Here is a 20127-nt window from a genome sequence, read left to right on the forward strand (position 1 = left end):
ATAATTACAGTAATCAAAGAAAAACAACTTTTCCACAGAGACAATTACAATGTTTTTATTTAGCAAATGTACTGGAAGAATTGTTTTTCTGTAAAGACATACAGATATGGCCCAATTCCATAGAGCTTCCATTCTCTCAAATAGCTATGATTTTTTGAAATCAGTTTAATGAACAGAAGGGGATATACGTGGAGACGTCAAACTTATTTTTGTCATAAACCACATGATTCCATTTACCACTAATCCCCAAATAATTGACCCGGGGCCACCAAGAGCTTGCAGAACCCTTGCTGGTGCTTTATAGAGAACAGACTTTCACACAATTTTAACTGTCCTCTGTTTCTAGCCATGTGAACAGAAAAAAGACATTAAATACTTCCTTAATACCTCTTTTTCCATACTGGCAGTTGCTGAGGTTACCACAGGATCGCTTTGGTTTTTTTGTTTGTATTTTTACAATTGCATAAGGAAGGGCAGTGATCTAGAACATTATTTCCCTACTAAGATGTGCTTTAAACTATAGAAAACTTTTGTGAAACCTTGCCTTGTAAAATTGAGAACAGACCCTACAGCATTCATACTTCTACAGTCTACACTTGACTGAAAGATAAAGGGTTTTTTTCCTGAGAATTGTGTTCCTTTATACTTTGAGTTAGCCCCATATTTGCCTTTTGCTACTGCCTACTAGGTGCTGTGCCTCTCACATGGCAAGTACCGACATGATTGCCATTTCCACTGTGCCAGACTGTAAAGCATGGAAGAGATCACATGATGTAAGGGTCTGCAATAATTATACAGGAGTGTCCCATATTGAAGCATTCTTTGGTTTGGCAGAGAGAAATGAAGTCTACTGCTAAGATCTGCTTTGCATACTTATGTTTGAATGTCTTTTTCTTAAGAGAATGTCCAGAGACATCCATAGCAGCCTGAAATGAAAACTCACTAAATGCAAACCCAGTTCTGTAGAAAAAAGAAAGCCCTTAGAAACAAATCTATTAAGAGGGCTCTTCTCACCAAAAAATTAATTACAACTTTACATTACTGAACTCTGATGAACAAAGCATAACATTCCCTCAGATGTGAGGCCCAACTCAAAACACAAAGGAGGAGTACTTATTAAGTACTTAGTTTTCTGAGATATTCATTGCTTGCCCTATTCTTCCATCCCTTCTGGTCTGAAAACAATCTTTCCCCAGCTGTTTTTGGAATGTTTCAGAAAAAAGAAGAAAAACTTTGGCCCTATTAGGGTTAATGCTTTTGCATAGACGTATATGACCATAAACTGGTCGACTAGTAGAGGTCGTCTGCTAACATTGTGACTGAGAACAGGAAGAATACAGCCACAATAATATACAGCTGTCTACTAAAAGTATTGCATACAGACATCTTTGGCCATGCAGTCTCTTGGCCTTCTGAAAATATGTGAGCTGCATTGCTAACATGACAAAAAAAATAGCAATGTTGAGAATTAGAAAGAGGCGGGTATAAGAAGCTGAGATTGATGGGGCACTACTTCGAGCAGTCGTCACCATCTGTGCCAGCCCTGATCGGCCTTTGATTGACACCCCAGTTTTGTGCTTCACATAAGTGATATCTGCAAAATCCAGAAGATCTTTCATTTCCTCGTCTTCATCTACAGGCAACTCTTTTTGTGCTTGAGTCTGTGCCTTTTGTCGCACTTTTCTTTCATTCACCTCAATTTGTGCAAAAATGTCAGGAACAGCATCGACAAATTTGTAGCCTTTGGCTACCTTTCTGTTCTTCTTTGCTCTGCCGTGCTGCTGCTGCTGCCTCTGTGAGATTGCAAATATCCTGTCAATGGCCTCCTCTGTCTGTCTCTTATCTGAAAACCTCAGCAGGCGCTCAGCAGTCTTCCTAAAGCTGGCTGTGTTGCGTACACGAGACAAGATCTGCTTCTCGAGCTGCTGGAAAACAGGCTTAAAATGCTGCAGGTTCCTCTCCACAATCCCTACATAGTCCTTCACTTCTGGCACTGCAGAGCTCCTGATGGCAGAGGCTCGGTCAAAGACAATTTTCTGGCGGTCTGCAATCACCTGTGCAAAGGCAGAGCGGGACCCATCCTCAACGAGCCACAGGTACACCGCATAGGCATGCTCACTGGTGGTAACAAAAACATCCAGCTGCGGAGAATCTCCACGGACGGTGAAGCTCTGCACGTCAACCGAGGGCCCAATGAAAAGGTAAATGGCCCTGGTGACGGGGTGCCTCAAGAGGGTCGTTACATTCACGTAGTTCGTTCCATTGTACGGGTAGCCCCGGGGATACATCCTTGAGGCGATGGTAGCTTTCTCGCTATGGCCAGTGTCGTCCATCCAGTACATCTTATATATCCCATCACGGTGCCTAATAAAGGCCCCATGGACATCATCAACAACCGTTTCTTCAAAAGGCACATCCACATTGTGGAAGAAACTGGTCGCTGCCTCCAGGGGACTGTCATCTTCTAGATGGATTTGGTCCACTAGCAAGAGAAGCTGGGGATGCAGAAGTATGAGGTTTCTTTGCAATTTTCTCAGCTTCAGTTTAGGATTGTATGCACCCACTCCTTCTCCCCTGATAAAAACCACCCCGCTTCTCTCCATGGCGGCAACCACTCGTCCCTGACAGTCACCAGCCAAGTCATGTTTATATTTAAGCCACTTTGAGGAACAGTCTTCTGTAATCTGCCCTTCCCATGGGGAGAAGCAGCTCTTGGACACGGCAGGGGAAAACATCAACACATTATTAAAAAAAGTATATTTTGGCCCATACAGAGCTTCTGTTATGAAAGGTACACCGTTGGGAGCAAAAGTAAAGGAGTTCTGGTCCGGGTGTTCATGGCCAGCATTAAAGTTCCTCCACCCCTTGATCCACTCTTTGTACTTGTTCTTATGAACAATATCATATATTGCACGTCCTCCCAGCTTTCCTGACTTGAAGGAAAGGAAAGGCCTGTTGATTTCAGCTGGCAAAGCACTTCCATAGGTTACCACTCCCCAGTCCTCAAAATAATGCAGTTTAGGAACCCCGTAGTCTGGAGGAGGTACAGAGCGCAAACTTGCATCATACCTGCCAAAAAGACCAGGAAAATGCATTTAAAAATCACTTGACTGATTCCATTATCAGCACCTGCACAAAACTCAAAAAGCAATTCATTATTTACGTCAAGGAGCAAGCTAACAATATAAAGCCCACATGTATGCTTCCTGAGTGAACTAATCATATAGTTGTAGTAATATTTATCATACTAATGCCTATACAGATTTGTTGTGTGCTTTTTACAGAATAATAGCTGAAAGCATCTGCTCCACATTTAAAACAAGCAATCCTTCCACAGTCCAAAAATAAGGTACCACTAGTTTCAAACTAGCCACATTTTGTCTTATATCATAAAGCTACTGCATCCCAATGAAGAGGAAGTCAGGCAAAACCACCAGGAGGCCTGCAGGGATGAACAAGGAGCTCCTGGACAAACTCAAACACAAAAAGGAAGCCTACAGAGGGTGGGAGCAAGGACAGGTAGCCTGGGAGGAATACAGAGAAATTGTCCGAGCAGCCAGGGATCAGGTGAGAAAAGCTAAAACCCTGATAGAATTAAATCAGGCCAGGGACATCAAGGACAACAAGAAAAGCTTCTATAGGTACATCAGTGATAAAAGGAAGACTAGGGAAAATGCAGGCCCTCTCCGGAAGGAAATGGGAGACCTGGTTACCTGGGACATGGAGGCTGTGGTACTCAATGGATTTTTGCTTCAGTCTTCACTGGCAAAGTGCTCCAGCCACACTGCCCAAGTCGCAGAAGGCAAAGGCAGGGACTGGGAGAATGAAGAACCACCCACCATAGGAGAAGATCAGGTTCAAGACCATCTAAGGAACCTGAAAGTGCACAAGTCCATGGGACCTGATGAGATGCATCTGCAGGTCCTGAGGGAACTGGTGGATGAAGTGGCCTAAGCCACTATCCATCTTATTTGAGAAATTGTGGGAGTCTGGTGAAGTTCCCACTGATTGGAAAAGGAGAAACATAAACTCCATTTTTAAAGAGGGAAAAAAGGAAGACTCGGGGAACTACAGGCCAATCAGTCTCACTTCTCTGCCCGGCAAGATCATGGAGCGGATTCTCCTGGAAATTCTGCTAAGGCACATGGAAAATAAGGAGGTGATTGGTGACAGCCAACATGGCTTCACTAAGGGTAAATCATGCCTGACAAATCTGGTGGCCTTCTACGATGGGGTTACAGCATTGGTGGATGAGAGAAGAGCAATGGATGTCATCTACCTGGAATTGTATAAAGCATTTGACAATGTCCCTCATGACATCCTTGTCTCTAAATTGGAGACACAGATTTGACAGATGGACCACTTGGTGGATAAGGAATTGGCCGGATGGTCGCCTCAAAGAGTTGTGGTCAACGGCTCGATGTCCAAGTGGAAAGCAGTGATGAGTGGTGTTCCTTAGGGGTTGGTATTGGGACTGGCACTGTTCAACAAACATCTTTGTCGGCAACATGGACTGTGGGATTGAGCGCACCTCAGCAAGTTTGCTGACAACACCAAGCTGTGTGGTGCAGTCAACACATTGGAGGGAAGGGATGCCATCCAGAGGGACCTTGACAGGCTCGAGAGGTGGGCCTGTGTGAACCTCATGAAGTTCAACAAGGCCAAGTGCAAGGTCCTGCACAAATACAGGGTGGGTGATGAGTGGATTAAAAGCAGCCCTGTGGAGAAGGAGTTGGGGGTGCTGGTTGACGAGAAGATCAACATGACCCAGCAATGTGCGCTTGCAGCCCAGAAAGCCAACTGTATCCTGGGCTGCATCAAAAGAAGCGTGACCAGCAAGTCAAGGGACGTGATTCTACCCCTCTACTCTGCTCTTGTGAGACCCTACCTGGAGTACTGCGTTCAGCTCTGGGGCCCTCAACATAAGAAGGACATGGAATTGTTGGAGCAAGTCCAGAGGAGGGCCATGAAGATGATCAGAGGGCTGGAGCACCTCCCCTATAAAGACAGGCTGAAAGAGTTGGGGCTGTTTAGCCTGGAGAAGAGAAGGCTCCAGGGAGACCTTATAGCAGCATTCCAGTACCTAAAGGGGGCCTACAGGAAAGGTAGAGGGGGACTTTTTACAAGGGCATGTAGTGATAGGACAAGGGGTAATGGCTTTACACTGAGAGAGGGATGATTTAGATGAGATGTAAGGAAGAAGTTCTTCCCTGTGAGGGTGGTGAGGCACTAGAACAGGTTGCCCAGAGAGGCTGTGGATGCCCCATCCTTGAAAGTGTTCAAGGCCAGGTTGGATGGGGCTTTGGGCAATCTGGTCTAGTGGAAGGTGTCCCTGCCTTTTCTAAGCATGACTTGCAAATTAGTGTGCAAAACCAACTAATAGTAGCCTTACTGCCTACATTACTTTAGCTTTTAAAAGAAAGCTTATATTATTATTTACAGCTTTTAAAAGAAAACTATGCTTTAAATATTCACCTAATTAATTATTAAAGAACACAGTGGGATTAAAACCCATTAGAATAGACCAAATAAACTGATGAATACATGCAGGCAAATTTTCAGTCCTTTTGGAACTGCTTGAAACTGTAGCAACACATACTATGCATCTATGCCAAGCGAAGTTCTGAGCCTAATGACTCTCTGGGTCACGCATGGCCAGCCTGATCTCTGCTTCTACAGTACAAATCTAAAGATAATGAATTATCACTAATAGCAAACAGCTGTCAGGTTCCCTTTGAGCCCACTCATTCCCTTTCATACCAGAGAAATTCAGTGTGGAGAGTGCACCACCTCTGCCCTTTGGATGGTGTCCCCGGGCCCTCCACCACTCGGTTCCTTCTGATCTGCTCTGCCAACCAGTTCCCGCTGCCGTTGCGCATGACAAACTTGTCAAGAAACACCAGCTGGCTCTCTGGCCCATAGAACCAGTTATAGTTGGAATCTGCGATGGCCACAGTTCTCTGAAACCCTTGGGAAAAAGTCAAAAGGAATGTGAGAAAGAACAAATAAATGTACAAAGATGCGTTTGTAGAGCATGAAGGTGAAGCCAAGCAGTACAAACAGAAACAAACAGAAACAGCCCTTTCAGATGTTTATAGACCCACTTGTAAATGAGCCATAAACAGGTTACACAGCAGCTGTTTCCTTCTGCTGTAGGTAGCTTGAATACTCACCTTTCTTCTTTGGCTATGGGCTACAGACAGTCAAAGTACTACAAAAAATGTAAGAAGCAATGTCCCATACACTTCCTCTCCTCGCTCAAATCTGGCAAAGGTAACTTTCTTTTCACAGCTTTCACTTTCCCTATGTCAATCCAAACTCTCTAAAGCAAGAAAACAGAGGTTCCCACAAGGAAAAGAAAAAGTCAGCTTCACCCTGAAACAGCTAGCATGAGTTCACTTTGCTCTTAGGAACCTCTCCCTGGTAGATGCCCGAGGTCTCACATGGAGTCAGTGCGATTCCTTACATGCCTACGCTGGCAAGCCAAAGCTGCGCTCAGCCCCCCTTACATACATGGCTAGATCTGGCGTTCTTATAGCCAATAAAGTTATCGCTGTCTTTTCAACCATGAATTTGAACAATATAAGTTCGTAATGAAGTGTCCCTGCAAATAAGCAACAGAAATCCATCACTGAAAACTTGCAAGGCTGCCTGAAATGTAATCTCTTCTGAAAGCTAGAAGGGGTCAGCAATATTTATTAACTTATAACTGGTTTTGTGTTTGTACATCTCCATCTTTCAGTCACAACTAGGACTTCAAATCAGAGATGCTAAAACACACTGTGAGAGACCAGAGATTCTGCAAAAGACTCGGCAAAAGAAAAGAAATACTAAAAAGTCTGCAAAATTAATCCATTAGTGATGTCAGATATTTCTGTTTAATGCCCACATTGAAAAAAAAAAAAAGGTTCATATACCCCTGCACAGAGAAACCTATCATTTGAGTCAATTACATTTTCCATATGAAAAATATTTTAATAAAAATGGTATAAAAATCTATTTCAATGTTTTGTGGAAAACTAGCGATCATGTAAAACTTACCTATACTTTGTTGTTACTTTTACCCTGGCTTTATCATTTTCTATTCCTTTCACCTAGTATTTTAGTGTCATGATTTTTGGCAAAGGAAAAAATCAATAAGAATCTCGAAGAATATTATTTTTCGAATGGAAAACGCTAGAAACAAGTCTGTTTCAAACTCTGAAAACCAGGAATCAAATTCTGAACCATTGCTTTTTCTGCCAAGTGATGTTCCTATCTGGAACTGGTTTTAAAAGCCAGAGTTTAATAAATAATGATCTTTAATAAGCAGTGATAAACAAGGATGTCACTGTTTTGATGGATGATGAAGGTAAAATCCAAGGAAAAGGTTATTTAAAAAAACCCCAAGTCCGATGTTATTTAAAAATGGCCTACTTCAAGTATGAAATTTACTGCTGCTTCAAGAATTAGAAGATTCATCTTCATTCACTCAGAAGACCTACCTGGCAGGACAGTCCTGTACATAAATGCAAAGTGCTGCTTGAGCCAGGGGTGGCTGAAGTGATTGATATCGAAGTGCCTTTGGACAAGAAACATGTACTGAAACAGCGACCTGGTCGTGTAGCTGCCATAGGCCACCCCTTCGTAGAGGGAGCCGTCTGTGACCTCCTGCAGCAGGACTACTGACTTCTCCATGATTGCCAACACTTGCTTGGTCCACAAGTAAGCTTCCTGAAGGTAGCCTGAAAGAAAAAGGTGTTGGCAAATCTGATTACACCACCATAGATCATGGATTATGTCATCTCTACTCCCACAGGGGGATCCTCTACAGCAAGGAATCTGCAATCCAGAGCTCTAAAATACAACCCAGCGCTGCAGCATCCCTGTAGTTCTAGGGTGAAAAATAAACCACTGTATTTAAACACAGAAAAGCAAGGTCACATGAGCAGGGAAAATCTTTCAAACACCTTTTGCTAATAATGTGGGATTATGCTTTCCATCTTAAAAGGAAAATTTCCTTAATGCATTCAGGACATGCAAAAAGGGAAGAGCCACACCAAGACTATTTATTGTATTTCAAATTAAAGCCTTAGGAAAACAGGCTGACGGTCCCCACTAGAGGGCTCCAATAATGCAAATATTCTAATCGGTCATTTTTCACTGGCAGGATCACCAGCGCGGTAAAGAGATCCTCAGAGTTTAAAAATACAAAGAAGCTTACATTTGAGCTGCAGTTAACTGATATGCCACTAATACATGCTCTATTTTAAGACACGCTCCGTTCTACTTATTTTTTCGTTTTATTGTATAATCTAAAGAGCTATCCAAATAGAAGTTATTTTGGAAAAGTTTTGCAAGATTAATTCCAAAGGCAGATTCCTCAGTTCCAGAATAAAATTAATCTTCCAACCAGGTTAAGTTGCAGCCTCCACGTATACAAGCCCTAAACAGTTACATTTCTTCTGAAAGTCTTCTCTGACTTTCAGAGACCTTACTATTTTGGTCTGCTCTACACAAATCAAGAGCTGGAAAGAGGTTGCGAGAAGACCTTGTCAGGGCTTGTCTGCCTTCACTGAGGAACAAGCACACACACGAGAGCCTCAGCACTGCATTTACATATTGCAGAAGTCAGCACGTGGATCCCAGCAGAGGAATCCACTTATTTTCTTTTGGATTCACTGGCAAGAGAGGTAGGATTAAACAGAGACCAACCGCCTTGCACTTCTATTTGACAGCTTCGTGTCTACCAAACTCAAAGTGTCTGGACACAGATTTAACCTGACTTATTTCCACCATAGAGCAGAACTCAGCTGGCATATGTTACACCCCATTACATGGTGAAGCGGTGCCTGCTGAATGAAACGCAGATGCCAGGCTAAGGCAGTATGAGCTACATCCAAACCCACTACTAAGACTGTTTCATTTTATTGCCACAATTACAGTATTTATGCTCAGCAGAGTGATGAGCAATTCAGACATCCTACTAGTCAAGGCTGCCAAATCCTGCTCAGTTATCAGATAAAAAATTGCAATGTCTAAGTTAAACAGACAACCTGAATCTAACATGGTATTTTTATCTGCTGGCTGAAAAGTTAACTACGATGGGGAAGGCCTGAGCAACAGGGGCAGGTGGCACTACTTACTTCCACTTACTTTACTCACAGCTATCTTGACACTATTTCATTACTCTGATGGAGTTAGCAGCACAGCGGTCTGTCCGAATAAAATCCCAAATGCTCCCACCCTTGTTTTCCCTCGTGACATCACAGCCACAATAGCTAGCTTTTGACTACTGCACTAGTGAGAATGGTATTTTCCATGGTTCAGCACAGTGCATTTACCATTGTAATGCATGTGTGTTCTGTTTATTTAGCGTATATCTATGCTATAACCCTATACCTGTAGTATATTAAAAAAATGATAATATATTAGAACGAAAAAAGTAAGACACGCAACACCTTCTCAGGCTACACAACAAACCAGAACAAATCTCACCTAAAATTAGCAATATCTATAACAAGGTAGGCCTTACTGAAGTTTCTTTTTTGAGTATCTGAGTGTTTACTTTAACTACAAAGAATTCAATACATGTGTGTGCCTAGAATTCATTTCAATTAGTTTCATTTTTCAGTCCTATGGCAATGTTTACATGTTTTTAAGCTGGCTATTTAGCCTCTGCATGCTTCAATAGCTGGATTGTGCTTAAAATTATTAGTTGGAATTTAAACCTTTTGGGAGAAATCTCTACACTAGGATACATTATTTGCAGTTGCTATGCATCTGATACTATTCTTCCTGTATGTTTGCTCCCTTTCTCCCTTCCTTTTTTTTTTGTCCTTCAGAAAAAGTCTTTCATCTTGGAACGACAATTTTTTAAAAAAACTTTTTTTTTTTTTAATTTTAGACCAGCAGAAAAACTTCATTTAAAATGTCATTTTTTAAGAATAAAGTTGCTCTATATTGAAAACAACTGAATTTTCATTTAGAAATATACAGTCTGTTTTGATCTACTTTTGTTTGAAATATCATCACTATTTTCAAATTGCTCAAGTGTTGCTGAATTTGCTTCTCCCCTGCCTCCCAAAAACCCCACCAACCTTTGGTGAAAGAAATATTGCCCAACTTTATTTGTGATGTTACCATTGTTTGGCACAAAGCATACTTATGGTCTATACTCTAATGAAAAGCAGAGTCATCTTGCAAACTGCCAGCTTTCTGCAACAATGGAGGCTTGGGGAAGGATGGAATTATGAGGAATTTAGCAAAACCCACTGAATAAACATGATCTGAGTCTTCAATTTGTGGAAGGCAAGATAGGAGGAAAGGGAATAACTTCCACACATACTCTTGCTGCTTTTCAGCGTATGCACATCAGTGAATGTGCTTGTTGAGACAAACACTTCACAAAAAGATGATTCCCCCAAACAGAGTTAGGTGCCACAGTTTTTTGTCACACTTCTTTGGGCATCTAAAAGCTCCAACGATGGGCAGATGTGCCTTTGCTTGGCAGGGCTGTACAGCTTGGCAATGCCATCAGCATCCAAAAACTAGATTTTCTTTGACTTGCAGCAAGTAAGTAATTCCATTGGGCATCATGTTTTCAAAATACTCCTAGTACATACTAAATAATCACTTGATAAAATACTGACGCATTCTTATAAAAGCAGGAGCTGGCTCCATGACTTCCACCTCTCAGCCGAAGTACCACTGGGGTTTAAAGTCAGGATTTCTAATCTGCTCTCTCCCTCTGACTCCATGACTTGCATTCTCGTTTACGCTGTGTATCACTTAGACAGGAGGAGAGGGATAGTCCCCAGGCAGAGCAGCCAAAAGCAAGCGCTGAGGCCATCCACCTGGGAACTGGGAAGGACGGGTTTAAGTCCCCAAAGCAAAGAAGGAGATGACACCTGGCACAGACACCTCTTGGATGAAGGTTTTGGGGTGCAAGTGCTTAGTTCAGAGGGAAAAAGGTAAAGCCCTGCTCATCTCCATAGAAAAGGATGTTGGAAAGAAAGGTCCTGAGCTGTGGCCATTGGGTGGATAAAGTTATACCTTTGCAGCTCTCTCAGGGAGACAGGACAGAAGTCTTGGATGAAATTCCAGGTTATCCTCTTATCTAGCTCCCAGCTCAGAGTGTGGGGTGTTTCTGACTGCTGACCTTCTCAGTGCGTTGTGTAAGGAGAGCAAGGACATCGCTCTTTACTGATCATCTACCCTGAAAGACCCTGTCTGTAAATCTGGACTGGACAGACTATACACAAGGCGATTTTTGATTCTTACAAACAGTGAGGTAAGAATTTCAGAATCACTTAGATAACTGAATTTATATACACAGGTATATATGCATATATATTATACCTTGTACATCTGCCCAGACTTTTGTTCTATTCAGCAAATCAAATTTTTCTAAGCAGCAAAGAGCAAACCCAACACTGCTGTACTCTCAGAAGCATTTTTATCAGTTCCTGAACTTTGCTGCATAAATGGCTGATTGAGTTGATACACTTCAGAAAAACGCTCCTGTGTTTCAGCACATACCTTGATTCATCAGAACCAGGCTTCCAGCCAGCAGGGCCACACAGTTGGTAGGCTGGTGGTTGTGGAGGTACTGGAAGCCCCATCCACGTCTGTATGATGTTTCGTACATATATCCCGAGGCATTGGCAATTACCTCAAGAAATCTCTCTTGTTGAGTCTTGCTAAGATAGCTGTACAAGAAGTCATACGCGGTGGCAAAACCAACTAAGGAGTGAGCAAGAGGGACCTCATCCCACGGAGCATCCTTCACTAGCCTGTCAATAAAGAAAGGTGCCAATTAATTGAGTTTCTCCATTACCATACTGTGAGGCGTGTATGACAAAGTCTCTGAAGTTAGGCAATGCCATGTTGAATTTTAACACAGTAGTAAGCTACTTACCAAGTCTCTAAGACCATTTTTTTCTTTCCTAAGTACAGATGTTAACCTTCAAAGTTCATTAATTTTCTTAGAGAGATTAAGTTGTTAAATATTAAACCAGTGCTTGCAATATTCTGGGTTTTGCTAGGAGAAACAGATATGCAGAATATTGGTTGTACAGAAACAGAATCTATTTATCTGAAGCAATATTCACATCATTTTTGTGAGAAAGTAATATCCCATAGTTTATACTCCTCCAAAAATCTGTAACAACCCTTGTCTTTTCCAAAGGAGCCAAATGTTGATAAACTCCTGATTGGTGGCTATGGGACTGAAGTTGTCTTTAAAGCAAGTATAATAAAATAACTCACTGTGCTCTTTCTTCATTTCCCAAATGCATTCAAGGGTTGAAGTAGAGATGATGAAATTTACTTTCGTGACTACAGTTCAAATTAACATACTTATTAGCATTAAACCCCCCAGTGTTTAACATAAAACAGAGGTAAAATTATGCCACTACTCAAAATCATTTTCTAGGAACTACCTGCTTGTATCCAATAATTACATTGAACTTAGCAAAATAGTAAATTTGTATCAAGAAAATTCATAATAGAGGTGGAGGTTGTGTAGAACAAATATTTCTCTTAAATCAAGCACACATTGTGTAGCAAAGACTTTAGTTTTGCGGTGCTGACAGTACTTTCAGGCCACAGTTCTTCTACAGAAAAGGAAATGTGAAGGAATACATACTGTGGTTGTTCTCTTTTTTCACTATCTGCACTATCTGTAGGCTTTTTGATTAACGGAATTTCCAACAGTTTTAAGTGTTCGCCTTCTCTCAGCTTCAATCCCATCTGCTGAGAGAAGTTATACATTCATTTTTCCTTTTTTTAAAATGAAATCTTTATCTCACAGATTTAAAATAAATACATGAATGCATTCAGCACTTAGCAGCAGGATTTGACCTTTTTTTAAAAGCCAGAGTTTTCATTGGACTAGATTATTTTGTTTGCACAATTTTGTTTCTTGGTTAACAGACAGGCATTGACAGAAAATGGTTGTGAACAATACGAAGACAGCCAGCTCTAAGTGTGGTAACAAATAACTGTCAAAGCATCAGGGAAAAAAGTTCTAGAAATTTACTACTCATCTTCTCCACATCCTCATGCTATTCTCTGTGGTCAATGTCAGGAACATTTCTCTGTCTTTTTTTCCTGGTTCAAACTCTAAATATATCAGTGAAGACTTCCAGCCAGGTATAGTAAAATTTCTTACTTATGTTTTCACTTAATTATTGTGCAAAAAATTATTGACCTGTATGCCAAAACATTTACATGCTTTTCCTTGACGCTTTTTCTTTCTGTATTTCCAGATAAACTGGAAGAAAACGTAACTGAACTGGGCAAGAAACTCTTCTGACTCTCCAGATTTATTTATACTGTGTCACTGAGGCACAAAAATTGAAAATCCGAGTTAACTGCTTATTTGTCAATCTCAATTAATTCTCTGCATCTCTATTTCTACTTTTTTATCTTTCCTTATCATTGAAAAAGCTCTTAAAATGTTGTTAGTCCTAGACGTAAAAGTAAAGTTGCATTCTTTGCTGCTTACTTTCAACACTCTGGCACCATGATTGCTGTCAGAAATCCTTTGACATGTGAATATACCTTTGACCAACTATATCATGAATCCTAATTTCCAAAGTATTTTTAGTTTTGCTTTTCACTAAACATCTGCACATTCAGAAATCACAGTTCAAATGGGTAGAGGAAATATCACTTTAAAGGCCTCTGCCTGGAACAATTACAAAGTGATTGAGGCTAAGCTATACGTCAGGGGGGAAGAAAAGAACAATGAAAGATTTTGAGTTAACTTAAAAGTTTAATTCAAAGTTCAGTATCCTTATAACAACATACAAATTGCTAATTAGAATGTGCTTAAAGCTATTTAATGATCTTTACCTAACTAAATCTTAAATGGGATTTGACAGTGGAACTGATTTATTGTAACTTTCATTGTTAAGATGTATGCTAACTTTATGTTTGGTTTCGAATGCAATACTGCATCAAATTCTATAGTATAAGAGTGTATATTAGTCTCTCTGGCACCACTTCTGATAAGACAGAAAGCACACTTCTACATGGGAAGTGCTAAATTGATCAGTTATAACTACATTTAGGTTGTTGATTTCTTCAGAAAAAAACTCCAAATGCTTCAGTGTAAAAAACCTTATTTTAGGCAACCTAAGCCTACATACTGGCATAGTTACCCACCTCAGGTTAGACAAAGTAATTTTGCCATAATTTCCCTCAAAATTACAATTCTGTATAATAAGTCTTGTGTAGAATTTAACAAAGATGCATATAAGTAATAGAGAAAATTAAAGATGGATGATTTAAAGACCCTTATTTCTAAACATACAAAACCACAGTCAACATCTGTTCTTAAAATGAAGCTCTCCTGAAGCAATAACTCTTTAGCTGATATAAATCAGTGCACCTCCATTAACTGAATTTCAATGGAACCAAGCAATGTACACCAAACAATGTGGAACATGATTCACAAGAAGAATGGTCAAGTAGCAAGCATTAAATGCTTTTTGTATCTAAATTACGCTCTCATTTTTCAAATGGATCTCCAGTGTCAGATTTGGTAAACAGGCGGGCTGATAAGAGTGTACTTACCACCTTCACTAAATGTGGTTCCGTGCTCTAAATAAGTATACCAATTGTATACAATTTTGGATGGGAAGTAAAAACCAGTATCAACAGCAACAAAAACAACAAGAAAAACTGTGGTAAAATTACTACATTGTCTCCATTTCTTGGCAACATTCCTAATGCTACTAATGTCTCTTCTCTCAGAAGAAATGGTTTTCTGTATTTTTCCCTCATTTCTCTCTACTAATAACTACTTCCTCACTGAAACCAGAAGTATTAGCATTTCTCTAAGAAATATAAGCCAAGAGGGGAAACCCACTGTCTGCCCAGTTCAAGCCAGGGTTTAAATCAAACTTTCCTGCTTAAGTGAGTTCCCTGATCACAGCCTGTGGGATGTTTAGAACTGCCTTTCCTTTACTTCATATCCAGACAAATAGAAGTAAATTGGAAAATAACACTCTCTAACTTGAGAAATAGAATACCCTTCCAGGCGGTGTAAGGTCTGATTTCTAGCCTCTATGTCAATAAGTAATATGGCATCACTGCATGCAAAATGAAGCATTAAGCACATCCTGACACATATATTACACAAGTAATCCACATCCTTAAGTTTAACGCTCCAAACTTTCCCATGACAAACTACTTACAGCAGAATACCTCTCAGAGGTTGAGGGCAGATTAAGCTAATGACAGAAGGAAGCATGCCAGCACTCCCTCCTCAGTACTGCACCTCTCATTCTCACTAGGTGGATGCAAAGGAAATGAGTCAAGGCTCTTTTCTAAAGGCTTACAGGTGAAAATTAATTCAAGGACAGCCCTCTAGTGCCTTTTGATGCAATCTGTCTTAGACATGGTAGCTAGCTAAGGGCATGGTTGAGTTTAATGCACATTAAATGTCAAGTGTGGATGCAAATCTGGCATGTAATGGGGCCAACTGACCTCTTGATCCTTCAGTCGATTGCATCATTGTACAGTCTTCCCAATGCCAATGGCAATGTCCTGGCACTCCGCTGACCCTTGCTATTGTTCTGACCCACTTCTGGGGGAAGGAGATACAGCTTTAAACTTCCCATCAGGCAAAGGAGAGAAATACTCTTCTGTGGCCAGAGGGAGTATACATACCAAGAGGGAGTATACCTACCAAGGGGAATGAGACCACCAACACGTATTTTATAAACTAGACTCAATTTTCAGTATTTTTCTTACAAAGCCTCCAAACCAAAATATTTTCTTGTGCTCAAATTGAATATTTTCTTCACTAATGGAACAATATCTTCCAATTTTTATTTTGGAAAGAAAAAAGAAAAATCCTTGAAAAAACCTGTTTCATCCAAAACAACCTCTCAGCTTTCACCCTTGCCACATTTTTCTGGTTGGCTGCCAAAACAAAAACTCTATTATCTGCACAATCTATGTGCTTGGTCAGTTGCAACAACAAAAATGTTAAGAATAAAAAACATCCTTGAAAAACTGATGATTTATATTTCCAGTGTCTAAGGTAAAACATGACAAGTTTGTCCCTATCTCTTTACCAGTTGTATTTCAGCAGCAGCCACTCTGACATGCTCGTGTTCATTGCAGCTCAGTTCACAGGGAGACAGGCAAAGGAGTGGTTAAATGTAAAACGGCTACATTCATATCAATATGGAAAAAAAGGCAACATATAGACAATATTTTTCAGAAGTTTTAAGAGCTTACTATAAAAGTAGAGTTGCACTGCTTGGGTGCTGAGAAGGCAACTAAAACTTTACTCCTTTGGAAACCTTCATCTACTTTCGATCCTCCTTCTCTCTGTTTCCCCATAGGTCTATAATCATCATTCTGCTGTTTCTAAAGCTTCTTTCAGGTCCTCTTCTCTCATTTTTGGCTTTGATCACAAGAGAGTCCTTTTCACACTGGGCTCACTCTTAGTATCAATCACAATCCTTCTGTGTTGACATATTAATAAACAAGAACTGAGTCTGTTTTCGTAGTTCCCAGTGCCATACTAAGCAGACACAGAAATTTACTTATGTTATTATTTCAACAGATTACCTCCAGCTCTTGTTGTAGTAAATTTTTATACCAGGCATGCCACAAATTGAGCTCCCTGTAGCTACCACAGAACTTCAGCACCAATTTATCTCCTAGAGAACCTATCAATTAAAAAAGAAGGTATAAAAGAAACTCTTCAAAATCCAGCTAGCCATTTAATTTCACAGTCATGCACAATTTCTATTTTTAAATGCTACATATGAAAAAGAGAAAAACAGCATGAGGGTTTGACATTTCACTTACTAACATAATATATATTCCAGATACCAAATTCATCCTGCTACCCTTCCTTTTCTTTTTCTTTCTGCCTGTAGAAGACTATCTCAGCATCCCCCAAGCTTCTTTTATACTAACTTCTGTGCCACAGTCTTATAAAACGCTCCCATGTTTTCTTTGAATGTGACTGCTGGTTGATTATTGGGAGTCAAACAGATGGTCTAAATTTGTGGTGTCAGCACAGAGACTTGCTTTATTTCAACTCGGCACATGTGAATTTATTTTAGTTATACATTTATCTACACATTTAATTATTTATATTTATGTATTTTTACTTTATAAACCATATTGTTCAACACCGAGCACTATCTGGATACTAACAGCAACAGTCCTACAGCATGCTCTAATACTTTTAATAAACAGAGACTAACAGAAGGCTGTAGGTTTGCTGGTTAATATGAAATAGCAGGAAGGTCACAGATTTGTTATGCTGAAGCCTCCCGTTAGCTTCTCCTTACTCACTGCTATTTCCTTGGAATGTTCACACGTGCTTGACAGCAATTATCTCCCCGATGAAACCCACAGAGCCAGGCTTACTGTCAAATCCCACACCTTACTGCACATTGGTAACATACTTGTCTTTAAAAACAGTGCATCGACTATGTGCCAAAAAAAAAAAAAAAAAAAGGTAGCACAGAAATCTCATCTGGCAACTGCAAATGGGGAAGCCTCTGCTGTAAGGGCACAGAATTTGTGAACTTCTAAAGCATTTTTTTATAAGGCGGGCTTACTAAAGAAGAGGGTTTTTCACTGCTTTGTCCAAAACACAGAATCTGACTGGACTCTTATTTCTGCATGATGTGTGACTCCGATTACATCACTCCGCTCAGTGCGGGAACAGGCCAAGGCGGCATATGGAAAGAATCACGAGTACAGATCTCCTTGGCCAAAAACGCGCTTCTGGTGGGGAGTGCTCTAGGGGCCAGTCAGAGATAAAATGCCAGAAAACGCATCTTTATCCTCTTTCTCTGTAAAATAAGATAATATGACTTAAATATAAGGACAAACTTTCCGTAAGATTCTAGGCAGCATCTACATATCAAATCCCAGGAAAACCAAGTGAGTTATTTAACACCAGCTTTTAATTTTTACAGGCAAACCCATTAAAGTTCATCTATTTTTATTGAAATGTTAATGCACTACATTTCCCTGCTCTTGCTAGTCTCCAAAACATTGTCCGTTCCCATATAATTTTGGGTGATTGTTATAGTTAGCTATTAGCCATTGCCCCTTTGTTTATTTTAAAATGTAAACCTACTCCAGGATGTAGCAATTACGGATGCTCTGTTACGAGCAGCATGCTTATCAACATTGGTTGTTATGACAAACGGCTCAAGCTCCGTCAGCCTACATGAACAGGAACTCAATTAAGGGGGTACTTTATTATGTGATATAAAATTACTATTGTAATAGATGAGAAAAGAGAAAAGTGCTTACTTACAGCCCCTTCCACGCTTGTATCAATTACCAGTAGATTTTCTCATAATTGTATCCCGAGATATTGAACCATACTTGGACTATTGAGGATTCTTGCTAATGTAAACATGAAATTTAAAATGTCAGTCTCCTTAATCTCCTGTCATTCTGGGACAAATAACCAGTGACATTTTAAACCATATTTATTTTACCCAACTACTGCACACACTACCAAAATACACTGTTTTCTGGTAAGGCTTGAATTTTATTTAATATTGCCACAAAAATTAGAGGAAACTCATCCAACTGGAATTTTTTTTTTTTAATTCTAGAGCTATTTTAGAGTCAGTGCCATGTCAGAAGAAGTCAAAAGAAACCCAGATTATACTATTGAAAGAATCGAGCTGCCAACAAGGAATCTATATGACCGCCAGTTTTAACTTTCCAACATGTGTTGATGAATCTGTCAGTGACAAAAAGATGTTTTTCAGGCAATTCACATGGCAGTCTAGGCACCTACATTATAGAGCAAGTCTAAGGAGAGAAAAGTTCTTCTGATTTACTTATCTTACTGATACCTCTCTGGACAAGCCCTCTTTACTGACAACATACGGAGTTTTTGCAGATGAGTCTCCTAACATTCAAGGCTTAAAACTTGGGCAACATCAAAACTGCTCCTTCTTTCCACCCTCGTGATCAGAACACGTGTGTCCTCAAATTATTTAATAAGGAAAACATTCATAATATATCACCCAGAATGATATTTTCCCCAAAGTCTGAGGAAAACTAAACAGCCCTAAGTAGACTGCACAGCTTTTTTTTTTTTTTTAATTCCATTATTGTGACATTGCCAGAACAGCTCACGTACCGTCTTACAGTGTTTTAGATGCCAAAACATCTAAATGCTTACTAGTAGTGCTCAGGTCACAACTTTCTGATTTGCCATGTTTGTTCTCCTGGTCTTACTCTAAGTGGAGAATTGTGTGCAGTAACATGTTTTCTGGTACTTTTTAGTTAAGTTTCTTAGAAAAAACAGTTTTATGTAATCTGCCTGTCTGCTCCTTCAGCTTCTGAACCTGCTGACCTATTTGAGAAAAGCCAGACAGAGTAGTCCATGCCTCAGAGATCTTACATTCCTACAGTTTCCTGAAAACCACTGTTGGACAAGGGAGAGGGATCTATATTACTGCCATCACTGATGGTACTATAGTGTGAATTCTATGTTGACAGCATTCAGCCTGTCTTCAGGGGAAATGCAAAGACGGAAACCAGATCCATGTTTCTGTCACAGCATTTGTAAAGCTGGCCAGTTGGTCGTTATACAAAGGGCAGCTTACCCCATCCCTGTTGCCTATGTTTCTGATTTCCTCCTCCTGTACTTCCCCTACTAAGTGCATTACACCTGCTTCTTTTGCAAAGCGGAGAACCTTGACTAAACCTTGATGTTTGCTGAATGACGTATCTACATCAGAAGGGAAAGATGGGAAAAGCATGGCTTCTCTTTCATCGAGGTAACACAAGATACTTGCTTGAGAAAAACAGTAGTTTGGGGGAGGTAAATATCATCAAAGTCAAGTGGAAATAGGATATCTGCTCACTTCTGGTGGGTATCTGGTCAGCTGGGACAAAGGAGAGCATTATGGCAAGGGACAGAGGAATCACAATTAATCTAGGGCAGGAATTGCAGGACATGAGGAACTGAAATGAGGTTACTGAGACAGTGAATGAGATATAGGAAAGTGAGAAGGAAGACACAATTAAGTTCCACTACTCAAAATATTGCTTGCTCCTCTTTCTTATTCCATTAAAACAGATGGCCATGTAACTATATGTTCACACTACCCAAATCAAGTTAAGAAAGAG

The 20127-nt window shown here is 40.2% G+C and overlaps 1 protein-coding gene across 2 annotated transcripts in view; it reads right to left on the reverse strand.

The window, feature by feature from the left end:
- DSE (dermatan sulfate epimerase) overlaps window positions 1-20127 on the reverse strand; it is a 35251-nt gene continuing 15124 nt past the window's right edge. Inside the window, exons 3-6 of one of the 2 annotated variants that reach the window (XM_075046764.1) lie at window positions 11521-11774; window positions 7485-7724; window positions 5761-5968; window positions 1-3069 (exon numbers count right to left, since the gene is read on the reverse strand). In XM_075046764.1, the coding sequence (XP_074902865.1) occupies window positions 1308-3069; window positions 5761-5968; window positions 7485-7724; window positions 11521-11774 (2464 nt within the window). In that variant the 3' untranslated portion in view covers window positions 1-1307. The remainder of the gene's footprint in view (window positions 3070-5760; window positions 5969-7484; window positions 7725-11520; window positions 11775-20127) is intronic. The other variant, XM_075046765.1, reaches the window with a different exon arrangement.

The sequence above is a fragment of the Buteo buteo genome, chromosome 15 (genome assembly GCF_964188355.1).
Source record: "Buteo buteo chromosome 15, bButBut1.hap1.1, whole genome shotgun sequence".
Lineage (NCBI taxonomy): Eukaryota > Metazoa > Chordata > Aves > Accipitriformes > Accipitridae > Buteo > Buteo buteo.